At 32.5% G+C, this 14,817-nt stretch overlaps 1 protein-coding gene across 1 annotated transcript in view; it reads right to left on the bottom strand.

Annotated features, from left to right (window-relative positions):
* LOC149420154 (chymotrypsin-2-like) overlaps positions 1-14,817 on the bottom strand; it is a 46,421-nt gene that overhangs the window by 8,539 nt on the left and 23,065 nt on the right. The window contains exons 6-8 of the mRNA XM_089636424.1: positions 1,955-2,067; positions 1,402-1,539; positions 1,046-1,164 (exon numbers count right to left, since the gene is read on the bottom strand). Of these exons, the coding sequence (XP_089492550.1) occupies positions 1,046-1,164; positions 1,402-1,539; positions 1,955-2,067 (370 nt within the window). The remainder of the gene's footprint in view (positions 1-1,045; positions 1,165-1,401; positions 1,540-1,954; positions 2,068-14,817) is intronic.

Below are 14,817 nucleotides of genomic sequence, written 5' to 3'. Positions count from 1 at the left end.
ATATAAAACATAACAGTTTTTTTAAATAATGTTTAACTTGTGTATTTTTTTGTGGTTTAAAAATATTCAAATTCTAACTTCTCGAGAATTTTTTTCGGATAAAGTATCAATAAGGTTCCGTGATTTTTTTTTGTAGATTAAACAATTAATTTTCTATTCAAATCAGTTTCGATATTTTTGCTCATTAATGCTCACCAATCATAATTTTTCATTTCACAGGCACCACATACCAGATTTCCAGGCAGGAATTCTTCGAGACGTGGAGAATTTTACCCAAGAAAGAAAGGTTTCAGGGAATATATAATCATATTTTAAGTAAATTTGAACGTCAAAATTTCAGTGCAAGCAGTGAAAAAAATTTGAAAAGCCAAGTACAGTAAATATCTTAAGGAATTTTATTCCTTCGGCTTATCTACATTGCATGCCTGGATAAAAACTTTTGAATGTTTTTTGCATATCGCTTACCGAATACAACTCTGACAAGTCAGAAGAGATGCAAATAAACTAATTTTAAGTACTAGAAAAAAAGAATTACAGGAACGGTTTAAAAGTGAAATGGGATTAATTGTAGATAAGCCAAAACCTGGGTTTGGCAACACAAAAATGATGGTAATTTTTTTAACACAAATTTACATATTTATTATTCTCAAAAAAGACATATTTTTAACTGTTTAATTTTTTTTCTTTAAAATCCTCAAATACGGTATTAATATTGTTATTAATTATTTAAAAGATTTTTTTCCGATTTTTTTTTTTTAAGAAAAAAATTAAATTAATCACTTTCAACCCAAATTTTCAATATATTCAGATTAAATACTCCCCACAAGAGGGTTCCAAACACTTTATAATTATAAAAGAGTTTTTTCCGTCTAGCTTGTATGAAACGAAACACTGTGCATCGGTACGATATAGCTAAATTTAAAAAAAGTGTGTGGAATTTATAAAAAAAATAAGTTAAGGGTCAAGGGTCTTCCTTGGATGTCCCGAGGCAATCCGGGAATACTGTATTACTTTCATTACATTATCTAGAAGCTAAAGTTCTTACTTGAACCCTTTTCATTAATTCCCCATCCGGTGATAGTCAAAATGGTTGCAGGGTCATCGTTGGACGTCCTTAGACAAGCGGGGAATACTGTAAAAGTGAATTTCACTTCCTTTTCTAATCTGTAAATAAGCCAAAAATATATTGAAAAATGGTCAATAAATAATTTTTAAAAATGTGCAGGTAATAAGTCAAAAATGTCCAAAATAAAATTTCTTGTGTAAATTTTCTCTCAGTGTTCAGTTTCCTCACAAACAATCGCTATGAGATGAGTTGTAAGCAATTTCTTTTATAACGAAGAAAATAATAATAATAAAGACTAAGATACTAGATAATTACGAAAAGATGAATGAGCTTACAATAAAAGTCCGATGTCATTGTGTTTCTTTATCCTGTTATATTGTGGATGTACAATAGAATTCTTCACCAGGTAATCTGTGTTTTCGTTTGACTCGTTGAGGAAGATAATGCCGAGACGCACCACGTAGGGTGTTGTCCTGTAATTATTATAATAAGACATACGTATCACTTGCTTTATTCTGTATTCTTGTAACAGCAAACATTTATATATAATTTAGAAATACATAGTAAAGGCGATGTAATCTTTAAAACATCTGTTACTTTTTTCTAAAATTTCTAATCTAACTTTTTCGTGGATGGTGTTTTTACTATCATTCCTAAAATCTTCAATCTTCCCTGATAACTTAAAATCAGAAACCCAACTCCATACATTCAAAACACAAATAACTCTATGGATCCTTACATCTACAATACATTTCAATCATAGCACCCATACATTCACATAATCTCCCTTCATACATCTCTCGCATTCCTTTTCAAATTGTATCTACTGTACAATATGATTTTACTAGTAATAAATAACATTTAAAAAAAGATAAAAACACGTCTTACCCGAAAGTGATGGCGATACAGTGGGATGCCGTCAATACGTAGTATTCGGAAATGAGACTACCAGCGCACAGGAAACTAATATTTCCTTCAGAGTCCTTGTACCCAATGGCTCCCTACAAAATTAATTAATGAAATTATCCGTTTATTAATTCATAAAATCTAGCATAGGGAGTGTGGCGAACCCATTGCTCAGGGAGTGGAAACAATACCTGCAATAGCCATCCCAAGCTAAGGTGTGAGCTACCGTGCTCAGACTGAATGATCTGGGGAACAGTGTCACGAACGGTGCTTCCGAGAAACAGGGTCGCATCTCGGAGTATTTAGACCTTACTCCAGCACTCGGGGCTCTGCTGGAGTAGACCTTCTATTTCCCTAGATACCCGTGGGACGAATATTGAACCATTTGAAAACTCCCTTTTCCCTCGTGGGGCTTTCAAGGAACCGAGGTGGAGTGGACTCTTCTGCCATGGGGCCTTCAGGGAACCAAGGAGGAGTAGTCTCCTCCGTCGCGGGGCCTATAGGGAACCAAGGAGGAGTAGAGAGGCTCTCCTCTCTAGGAAACCCTCTTCCATCCCAAGGCCTTTAGGGAACCAAAGAGGAGTTGAGAGGAGAGACGAAATCCTCTTCCATCGTGGGGCCTTTAGGGAACCAAGGGGGACTGGAGAGGAGAAATGAGACCTCGGAATACACATTGTGGAACCAGAAGACATAGCCACATATCCAATGACAATCCTGGTGAACTTTATAAAAGGGACCGGGTGACTGTTAAAGGAATGAGGTAAAATGAGAGATAGCACAATGGGCCTATGGCCTAAGTGCTCACGGGAACTATATGTAAACCGTCTACGCCCTTTAAAAAAAATAAAAAAATGGTAAAATAAAAGCAAAAACATGACCCGCTCATCTCACTAGGGCAGTCAGGGTGATTAACTTGAAAAGGTCGAGCAGATGGCACTGGTGTGGTCGGCAGTCATTTGCATCTTATAGATCTATGTGACACGGCTTAAAAAATATTGTTTTAAGGTTAAGACGAGACAATACCATAAAATAAAGCCAGAATCTTAGCGGCGTAAGTGAAGCAGTCGTGCACAAAAACATGACCCGCTCATCTCACTAGGGCAATCAGGGTGATTAACTTGAAAAGATCGAGCAGATGGCGCTGGTGTGGTCGGCAGTCATTTGCATCTTATAGATCTATGTGACACGGCTTAAAATATATTGTTTTAAGGTTAAGATGAGACAATACCATAAAATAAAGCCACAATCTTAGCGACGTAAGTGAAGCAGTCGTGCACAAAAATATGTGACGCGTGTCTCTGGTGTATTGGACAGACCTGCGGATGAATTTGCCTTATCAAATCTCTAAAATGAAATGGTAATCTTAACGAAAAAAGTAATGCAGTCGTGTAAAAACATTATTCGGCGCGCAACCCGGCGTGATGGATGGACCTACGGTCGACGATAAATAACGAATAATTTAATTTTAAGGCAACAGAATACCTCCCATCATCAAGGGCGCTTAAAGGTAAGGGGCGATGGGGATTGATTCAGGCAAAAGCCTAGCACGCCTAGAAAATCGATCTTTCCATGGGCTTTATTTTAATTATTTCGGATGAACTTGTTAATGAAATATTTTTAAAGGGATACCTCATTATGTTACTAATTCATCGTCTAGGAAAATAAAATCTGGTGCTTACTGCTAATTTTATAGTTGAAAAACGTTTTACAAGATTTTTAATGGCAAGGTCCTGTTTTTATTAATCATAAATATAAATAACTTCCATCCGTATTGATCCCTTTAGAAAAATTGAAGATTTAAGTAATACGTTCATCAGAAATATGTAAAATGTGAGCGTCTAGCAAACCCCGTCATTATAGTCTTATGTCGCTTCGCGTTCAAAGGTGGCGTTAATTAAATTATTTTATGAAAATTGTAAGTTATGCCGCACACCCAAACGGATTTATGCTTTTGGAAGCGCCCACCGCCAATAGCTTCAGGGGTTCCATAATCCATAGTCGTTCAAAGATAATAGATAAGAAATTATAATGTACTGTATTTTGGATTACCGCCATCTTTTGAAATCATTCCAAACTAAAATTATAAATAAGAGAAGGATAGTCTTCTTGTGTCGTGTAATTTACCAAAGCCGCCATGCATTTAACTGCCATATGTAAAAGGGGTCGATATCACTCACGATTATTTGACATAGGCTAATAACCTTTCCACTCGGTGGACATTGCTAGCAACATTATTCTGTTCATGGGTCGGTGTTGCACGGTCGATGAAAAATGCCGATGATTCTCAACCTTTGAGATATTAACCTTATAATAAATAATAATAATTAAAAATATATATTATACAGGTGTTAGGGGGGTAAAGTGCGTTTACTTCGGGGTGTCATTCTACACGATAATATAAGTTTAAAAAAAATAACATTTTTCTAAATTAGAATGTTTTAAGGTAGATTTTAGGTAAAAAAATATTATTTGTACGGGAAAATAAACATTGGAATTTTGAAAAAATTTAATTATCTTTTTTGCTTCTACCATCATGTAGAATCACCTCCAGAAGTTAGTACACTTTACCCCCGGACACCCTGTTTTAAAGTGTAACTTAGTTTTTTATGCATATTTAAGCAAGTGTATAAATATAATTTTTTTCTATAAACGTGTATATACTTTTATAAAATGAATGCTTTTATAAAATGATATTAAAAAACGTTTTTCGAATTGAAATAAAATTTTCTCCCATGAAGTTTTTTCTCATAAGTCAGAACAATAGAAGAGTATGTATGAGACGATGTATGAATGTGAATGAGGCAAGGAGTGTGTGGTGTGACGGAGTTGTTTGGCGGTCCGTCCTCTCTGCCTACCCCTGCGGGGAAACGGCGTGATGGTTAGTTAGTTAGTTAGTTAGTTAGTTAGTTAGTTAGTTTATCTATATAGAATGTCCGGGGGTACTAACTTCGAGATGTGAACTAGATGATGGTAGAAGTAAAAAATATTGACTATTTTTTTAGAAAATCCATTGTATTTTCCCATAGAACAATATTTTTCTACAGAGAATATTGTTCGTTTACTTTGTTAACTTATTTACCTGAAATCTACCTTAAAATGTTGGAATTCAGAAAATGTTACATTTTCTTTTTTATTTGTATAATTACGCAGAATCACCTGAATCCTGCGTGGAGTTACGTAAAAAAAACATAATTATCATTCAACTTAGGGCCCGTTCCCACTTCCGTTTTCAAATCGGGGGCGGGTCCCGTTTTAAAATCGGATGCCCTAGTGGCTGTAGTGGATGTATGGAGCTGTTCACACTTGTCCGACACGATTTGAAAACGGATCCGACATTTTTTGTCGGATGGATCGCCTACGCAGCGCGTCCGTTTTCAAATCGTGTCGGAACACGCTCGCTCATAGTGTTGTATGGAGCTGTTCACACTTGTCGTCCAGTCGTTCCGGCAGAGTCCCCGCCAAACCCCGACCCCTCCCCGCCCGCTCCCTGTCGCAAGGAAGCAGGCACGCTGCGTGCTTGTATTTGGTTATTTTGTTAAGTAAATAAATCAAAACTACAATAATGGATAAGGAAATAAATCCCGAAAATTTAATACCACTGGTAGAAGAAAGAGTATGGTAATATTTTATCTTTAACTAAATAAAAACAAAACACTTGGTGTACACAATTTTTGTACATCAAAATTTTTATTTTTATTTTTTTAAGTTTACTTTTTTTAAATTTTAAAGCTTTAATGAGATGCACGGAAGAGCGTCTTAGTTAAATAAACACAAAATAAAAAAATATTTGAGTTGTTATTGTTTTCTTACTTTAAAATAACGATAGCCTTTCTTCAGAACAAATGCACTTTCTCAATTTTGTATTTTGATATGTTAAGCTCTCTGAAACTCATTCCAGTAGATGGTTAAAGGAAGTGATAGACATTCTCTTAAGCCATTAAGCGCCCTTGAGGTGATTTTTCATGGTGAAAACGGCGCTATATAAATAATCCAATCATTATTATTCTGAAATAATTAAAGAACTTTAGTTCATCACTTCTCAACTCACCAATTAACACTTGGAAAATTCCTACAGAAAATCACTCGGCTATGATTGGGTGTATCCAAAATTTTCTTTTCACTTTTTTCCTTCTTTTTAATAAGTACAACATGACAGCAAGAGCTTCATCGTCGTCCATTGCGCACCATTACTGAAGAATTAGCAAATAACATGTTTTTGTTGAATCGACAATTATTTTTTTTCGTAGAGTATGGTCCGTTTTTAAAACGGTAGTGTGAACAGGGCCATTGGCCATCCGTTTTTAAAACGGGACCCGCCTCCGATTTGAAAACGGAAGTGGGAACGGGCCCTTACGCGGTTTTTCCAGTTATTAACGCATTAAATATCGCACCTCCGGTGCTAAACTGTCACTTATGCAAATAATGTAATTTTTCAGGAGAAGCGTTTGAAAATTCGACATCCTATTATAATGTATAGTTCTTCTTGTCTAAAAAATGAACTGGTAATTATTTAAACTACAACTTTAAACTTCATATCAAACTAAAAGCAAACGTCTCACAACTTTGTAATAAAAAAATATAAACATTTTAAATTTACAACCCTCCCAGAAGTGACATTATGGCACTAGAAAACAATTTACCAGGCAATTATGTCATAACAATCAAAACACGATATCATACTTTTCTAAAGTTTTATTAATTAAAATATCAAAGCAGTATAACAAACTTTCTTAATTCTACATATAGAACTTTACTATTAATCAGACTTTTTAATCTCAGTCTTCTTACCATTTTACGAACGGTTTTCAGCGACGTTTCATATTAAATCAGTCATTGGTCATGTATGGTTCCTATTTAAATACTATAATTACGCAATTAACAACAGTATCAAATAAATACAATTTCTTTTACTTATTATTATTATTTTAATTAGCATTAATTTTGTACTAATTGGGTACTCTTAAAAAAACAAAAACCTTAAATTTATTGTCACATTCCCAGGAAAATCAGGGAGTCTTTAACGATGTGGTTTCAATAAACTTGTTTTCCCTGCAAGTGGAAATGTGACTTTATAGAATGTTAGAAGCACAAAAAATTAAATGAGATCATTATAGAAACTTTCATAGTATCTTGGTATGATATTTGCCTCCACTAATTGCAATAAATCACGCTTTTTGCGTTCTGTAATTGGTATTTTTGAAGTGTATGCTTGCTTGAAGGGAATGTCATCTATTCTTTGGGCGTTGCCTCTAATTCCGCGTAAATTTTTTCCTCTTGGTTGAATTATAGCTTTTGCTTCCTCCCAGTTTTCAGTTTTGTAAGTTGTTCGATATTGGTAATTTTCACAATTCTTTGTGAATTTAATGCATTTAATATCACCAGTTTTGATTACATCTCCGTTTAAATTTTTGCTATATTGAACTTCATGTTTTCCTCAAGTGACTTCAAATCGAAGAAATCATCGTAATTCATTTCTTTTACCACAAATGGTTTACCAGTCTTCTTCGCCCCACGAATCAGGAACATTGTCACAATTGTTAATCGAACGAAAACTTTATACCATAAAACATAAGGGTTGGGGAAACAATGTCACTACGTACACAAGTATCTTTATTATTTCATGTCACAACCAACTTAAGTGTTGTTATTGCACCAAAATCATAAAAATGAATTATCACAATTACCTTAGTGGCGTTGTAGCTCCAGGAGTCTGCTATTCGTGCGGGGTGCCGCGCGCAACTAACCAATCAAACGTTGTTTCTCCCAGTGGAGGTTAGATTTGCACCAAAACCATAACGACATAACTACCCTCACGCGGAAATTATACGCAATACACAAACGACGATGACACACCAAGTAAAGAGGTACATCAGTTATTTTTTCTCATACTTAGATCAATTTTAACAAAACTTGCATAAGTGACAGTTTGGCACCGGAGGTGCGATATGTCTTCAAATGGACGCATTCTTAAATAAATTAAGTATGTGTAACTATAAAATGGTAAAAAAAATCATCATCATTCAATGGCACATACAAGACGAACTTACTTGATTTTCTAGTTATCAATGCATTAAACATATCCTCAAATGGACACATTTTTCAATAAATAAAATAACCAATCGATGTTTTTGTTTACCCGTTCGTCTTTGAACCTTTATCATAATTTATTTATTTATTTATTTAGAATTTACGACACAAGTGCCATTTACATACAAAGTTTTTATTTTATTTTTTTACATATACATAGTGCAGTATTAAATTTTGATGAGAAAAATTAAAGAATTAAATTTAGTTAAAATGACACACAATCACACAAAATGCATCATTTTCACGTAATAAAGTAATGAACGCTCTCTTCGAGGAATTTAATGTACTAGATGTCCGACATTGCTAATGAAAAAAGAGTAATCCATGTTCATAAAAATAAAAACAAAATGAAAACAGCCGAACACAAACATCAAACCAGAAGTAAGGGAAGAAATGACCCTTCCGTTCCAACAAGCAACAGATTATCATAAACTATTTTCAAATCTCGGTCCTAAAATAAATAACATAATCCCTTCACAGCTAAAACTGTGTGAATTGTCTTCCTTCGGTCTAAAATTAAGAAAATGGTTACTAGATCTAGGCAGGACTGATTACAAAATATTAATGGAAAATGTAATCTGATAATTATTTATCACTAACTTATAGTTAGTTGGTTCTTCACTTTTACATACTTATTTTCTCTCAAATTAAAAATTTTACCCATTTTTTTTTTATATTCGCCATGTGTGTTTTACCTATTCAATTTGCTTGTCATATTATTCAACAAGATAGTGTTACTATTATTTAATTGTGTTACTATTATGTATCTTTTAATGTTACTATTGTGTAATTTAATTGTGTACACGTAACGTGTTAATTTAACTGTCCTAAAACGGGAAACCTTCATAGTTGGACAGTCAAAATCTGCCTTCCATATTATGTAATATATCGTTTCAAAATAAATAAATAAATGTGTGGAAATCAATGAGAGATGGTAGATGTCATGCAATCGGTAACAGAAACACGTCACTTACGGTACCAACTACCAAAATAAAACACGTCCACAGACATATTCATATGTCTATGAACAAAGTCTATGTTCAAAGTCTATGTTCAAAGTAAATAACTTAGACATACTTCGTTTAAATATATTTATATATTTTTTACTTTCTGTTTAAAATTGTTTATCTATTTATATATATATATATTTTTTTTTTGTTTTACCCTCTAAATTTTTTCAAAAATAATTTGTAAATTCTTAAAAGGATATTGCGCACTTCTTTCATATCTCTATTTGTAAAATAATATTCTTATGTATATATTTTTCCCCTATTTATAAGTGAAAATATTTGTAAATTTTTTCTGCTGCTTAAGTTAATTCGTGAGAAATAGTTTGGATGCAGGTGAATTCTCTACTTGATGTTTCGTATATATTTTTGTCAATTGATATCTGTATCTGTTTTTTCTCCTTAATAAAAAAAAAAAAAAAAAAAAAAAAAACACGTCCCTTTTTTAATCCCGATTAGACAAACTGGATGAAAAAGGGTGACATGTAAAACATTGTTAAAATAACTTTAACCCAGTTTTTCCCAGCCTTCTTTATGCCATGCCCCACCGCAGTCTTTTCAAAAGTCAGATGCCCCACCGGCATCTTTTTGTATTAAACAGCAGGTAAATTTTCAAATCATATTGCAATATGTTTTTAAACCTACGAACTTCTAATTAAATTAAATAAAACCTATTCTAATACATATATTATAAGTGAAATTATTACAAAACACAAATTGAAAATGTAATTAAGTAGAATAAAATAAAAATTAAAACAATAATAAAACACAAGTTACAATTGAAATTTAGTACAAACACACACATATATTGACGCCTAATTCATTATTAAATTCAGCTACGCTTGCTACAAAGAAATTTTATGTCCGGATCTAACTTATTTAATTTCAGTCTTAGGTCCCCTCTATTAGTTATAACTAGACATCGGATTATATGCATTTGCATATGCAAATGCATATAAGTCTCTAATTACGAGGTTAATGAATATTTCAGCCTTTTTTTCCCAAATCGTGCATATTTCGTTTAATAGCGGGAGGTATCATCTACGTATAGGGAGCTAGGTGACGATGACGCGTAGGGCACGAGCGCGGAGGCCATACATGGTGATAGCTGGCCAAGCCTTGCAAACTTTTTATCCAAATTTACTACACATTACCTGCTTAGCTCACGGGTTTCATCGACTTGCAGAAGAGATACGGCAAGAGTATGGGAATGTTAATAAATTGATTTCCTCTACAAAAAGAGTGTTTTTAAAAGCACCGTCGCTTGTGCAGTCTTATAAAGAGCAATTGCCAAATCTAGCATTGCCGCCAGAACCCATAATTACACGATGGGGTACTTGGCTAAAGGCAGTATTATTCTATGCTGAAAATTTTGAGGCCGTAAATATATATATATATATATATTTTTTTTTTTATTATTTTAATATACATCATATGGGTTACATTAATACATACATATTTTGCAAAATATAATATTAAGGTTCATATATGGTCATGTATACCTTATCAGAAAAGAGGAGCTCTTGTGCCTGATAAGGGAGCCACGATTCTCACTTAGATTCATAATTCATAATGAGATATAATAATAATAATATAATAATATATATTATAATAATAATATATATATATATATATATATATATATATGTAGAATAATGTTCTCGGTTTACCCGCGTAAAGTAGTCCTTAAAAGGACTTTTTAATTTCTGACGTTTCGGACAGATCTCACTGTCCATCTTCAGAGGCCTTATGTCCTGAATTTCGTCTCAAACTGAACGCTTTCGCGTGTCTGTTCGGTCCGGAAGTCAAGATACAAGTGGGTGCTTATCAATTCTTATGTCTAGGACGAAGTATGCGTGTTGATGGTGATTTGACGGTAGAGGGGGTGGGGGCGGGGTTGGCAATATCAAGCAGTATGTGTGTAGCGACCTGATTGGGTTGTTTTGAACTTGTTGGAAGTGTTTCTGAGAATTTTGGAAATGTCGGTTTTGGGTTATTTTGGTCAATTATAACTTTCCAGGTGTTGGGAATTCTAATTGAGTCGTTTCTGGTATTCATATTATTTTTATGTTTATGAATTTCAATTGCTTCGCGGTAAATTCTCCTTAAAAAACTTGCGTAAAATCCCACTTGTATCTTGACTTCCGGACCGAACAGACACGCGAAAGCGTTCAGTTTGAGACGAAATTCAGGACATAAGGCCTCTGAAGATGGACAGTGAGATCTGTCCGAAACGTCAGAAATTAAAAAGTCCTTTTAAGGACTACTTTACGCGGGTAAACCGAGAACATTATTCTACATCTTACACCCGTGAAAACCTTAACCATAACATATATATATATATATATATATATATATATATATATATATATATTTTTATTTTTGTTTAATATAAGTTTTTTTGGAAAAAAAGTTTGATTTTATTTATTTGTTCTTGTTGGTTTCGTAATACAGCGCAATTCGGAAGGGAGATTATTGTAGTTTTTTATGGCTTGGTAAATATAATGGTTTTGCATTTGAGTTGTTTTAAAGATTGGCGTAATAAATTGATTTCCATTTCTCATGAGTTTATAAAATTCTTGATATTTTGTGTTATTTTTTTCTTTACACATTTTTATAATGGAAGTTTGCTTAAATATATCATCAATATTTGGTACTGGAAACAATTTAAAAAGCAATTTTGTTGGGAAAGTAGAGTTTTTTTTAAGTATTACTTTTATAATAATTTTTTGCGAGACTTTTACTGAGTTTAGGTTGTTTTTATAAGATCCTCCCCAACCTATGATTCCGTAAATAAGCAGGGAGTGGACAAGAGCATAATATACATTTTTTAGTATTTTCACATTTAAAATATTTCTTAACCTAACAAATATATATATACATTTCCTTATTCTCTTTACTAACTCCCTAATATGGCTTTTCCATTTCAGATTTTCATCGATGATCACACCAAGATATTTGATTTCAGAAGAAGAGTTGATTACAGTACACATAGGATTAAGTAGTTGACAGTTGATATTGTCACAATTTTCATCATGGATTATGATATTTACTTCGTGTTTAGGTATTTTTTGTAGTGAAAATAATACATATGTTGTTTTTTTAGCATTAAGTGTGAGTAGGTTATTATCAAACCATGATTTTAAGATATTAATACATTCATTTGCAAGTTTGTTAACTAGTTCCCATTTTTGACCTTTTATTAATAAAACAGTATCATCAGCATAAGAGATTAATTCACCTTTGATTTTCTGTTGGAAAATGTCATTTACATACATTAAAAATAGTAATGGTCCGAGGACCGTGCCTTGAGGAATGCCAAATGTACTTGTTAGTGGTGTACTAAAAGTTTGGTTTAATTTTACAATTTGAGGTCTCTCTGTTAAGTAGCTTTCTATCCATTTAAGGGCTAAGTGGTCAATGCCATTTTGTTTTAATTTTAATATAAGTTTTTCATGGGAAATGCTGTCAAATGCTTTCTTTAAGTCAATAAAAATTCCTATACATTTATTTGATTTGTCCAGGGTACTCTGAATACTAGATGAAATTTTTGCAATGGCATCTTGGGTACTTTTTCCCTCTGTGAAACCGAATTGATTTTCATTTATAATTTTGTTTTTATTTAAGAATGCAGTTAGTCTTTTTTTAGCAATTTTTTCAAAAATTTTCGATATATTAGATAAGAGTGAAATGGGTCTATAATTAGAAATGTCCTCCGGGCTACCGGACTTAAATATTGGAGAGATTATGGTTTTCTTATAATTGCTCGGGAAAACTCCTGTCTTAAAGCTATTGTTTATAATATGAGAGATTGGTGTAGAAACATAATTTTTAATGATTTTTAGTGTTTTTACGGTGAGACCGTCAAATCCCGGAGCAGAACCACCTCGCATTTTTGATATAATTTGTACAATTTCAGACGGATTGGTTGGTTCGAAGAGTTCAAGTTTAGTTTCTATATTCGGAATATTTTCAATATACATATTATTTATTTTTTTCACGGTAATTTTTTCTGCTAGACTCTTTCCTATATTTGCAAAGAAATCATTAAAAGCGTTTGCTCCTTTTTTAGGTTCTTCAATACAGTTAATTATGTTATTGTTTTGTATTACACTCTTAATAGTATTACTTTTGGTTTTTTGTTTATTTTCCATGATTTCATTGATTATATTCCAAACTTTCTTACTGTCATTTTCAGAATCATCAAGTTTGTTTTTATAATAAATTTCTTTCGTGTTTTTTATGAGCGTGGTTAATTTATTTTTGTATTCTCTAAAATGAACATTTAATTTAATGTCTAGTGGTTTTTTTTTGTTTCTTTATAAAGCCATTCTTTGTGTCTTATGGACACAACAAGCCCATGTGTTATCCACGGTTTGATTTTACGAAATTTTGCTGTATTTCCTTTTGGAATAATTTGTTTTGAATCATTTATAAAGTTTGTTAATCTATTTTCAAATATTTTACAGCACTCGTTGACGTTTTCACTTCGGAGAATATCTAACCATAATTCCGATGACAATTTATTTTTCAAAGATTCGATATTAACAATAGATATTTCTTTCTTATTATTAGCAGTTTGTCCGCAATGTTGGTTTATCGCCTGAGGTATTATTGAATTGTAATGTAGCAAAGTCATGTAATGGTCGGTAATTGAGGTTTTTATAATTCCCGAGTTTAAATTATTTATATCCTTGATATTTGTGAAAATGTGATCAATGCATGATGGACGTTGCCCATTGACGTTTCTGGTGTAAGAGTTAATACACGACACATAATTCAATTCCGCCATCATATTTAAGTAATTATCTTTATCGTTCGATGTATAATCGTGCGATATATTTAAATTAATGTCACCTAAAACTATTGTATTCGCGTTTCTGTAGTTTAATAACACATGTCTTAATTCTTCTATAAACAAACCTACAGTAGACGAGTGCGTTCTGTATAGAGAGATAATATCAATTTTTTTGTTATAACTCTTCATTTGTACGTGTAAGCAGTTTGTTCCATTCACATTAATTTCTTCCTCGCACAATATGTCACAATTATTTTGTAGGAACATAACGATTCCACTGTTTTTGTTAATTCGGTTTGTAGTAGATACACAGGTATATCCCGGTATATAGTACGCCACTTCGCCACTTGAATGTGTTTCCGTTAACACAATGCAAGCGGGCTTCCTGAGATCATTATTTACTGTTGTCAAAAATTCATCCATGTTTCGTTCTAAACTTCTTATATTCATGTGTAGAATTAAAGGACTGAGATTGAGATCGTTTTGGTGGGTACGATATTCTTGATAGGTGAGTATTTCTCAAAATAAATGTACGTAACGAAAATGTAGTTACGAAATAGTGTTACGAAATAGTCATAAGACGTAACTAAATAGTAAACATAAGGCTTGTTTACACAATGGCAAATTTTATTTTACTTTTTTTATTATTTATTCAATTTAATTAGTTGTCGTCTTTTTTAAATGTAAGTAATTATCCTTTACTTTTTATTTATTGTACATACTACAAACATACATAAACTCACGACCCAAATATTTGTATTTTGTTAAACCAAAGGGGTTTAAAAAAAAACAAGGGAGTATAAATAAATGTTTTTAATCAAATTATCAGCTCCCAAATTGAAGTACCTAACACAATATACAACAAATCTTAAGAAATTAAAGAACAGGCACTGTTTAAACTATTAAAAATTTAATAACATACAATTATTTAGTTTGAATCACTATCCATTAGC

This window comes from Hesperophylax consimilis, chromosome 10 (genome assembly GCF_061612785.1).
Source record: "Hesperophylax consimilis isolate HC1 chromosome 10, BYU_Hcon_1.0, whole genome shotgun sequence".
NCBI classification, from domain to species: domain Eukaryota; kingdom Metazoa; phylum Arthropoda; class Insecta; order Trichoptera; family Limnephilidae; genus Hesperophylax; species Hesperophylax consimilis.
The sequence above is the reverse complement of the archived record's forward strand: the minus strand, read 5'-3'. Positions and strand labels throughout refer to the sequence as shown.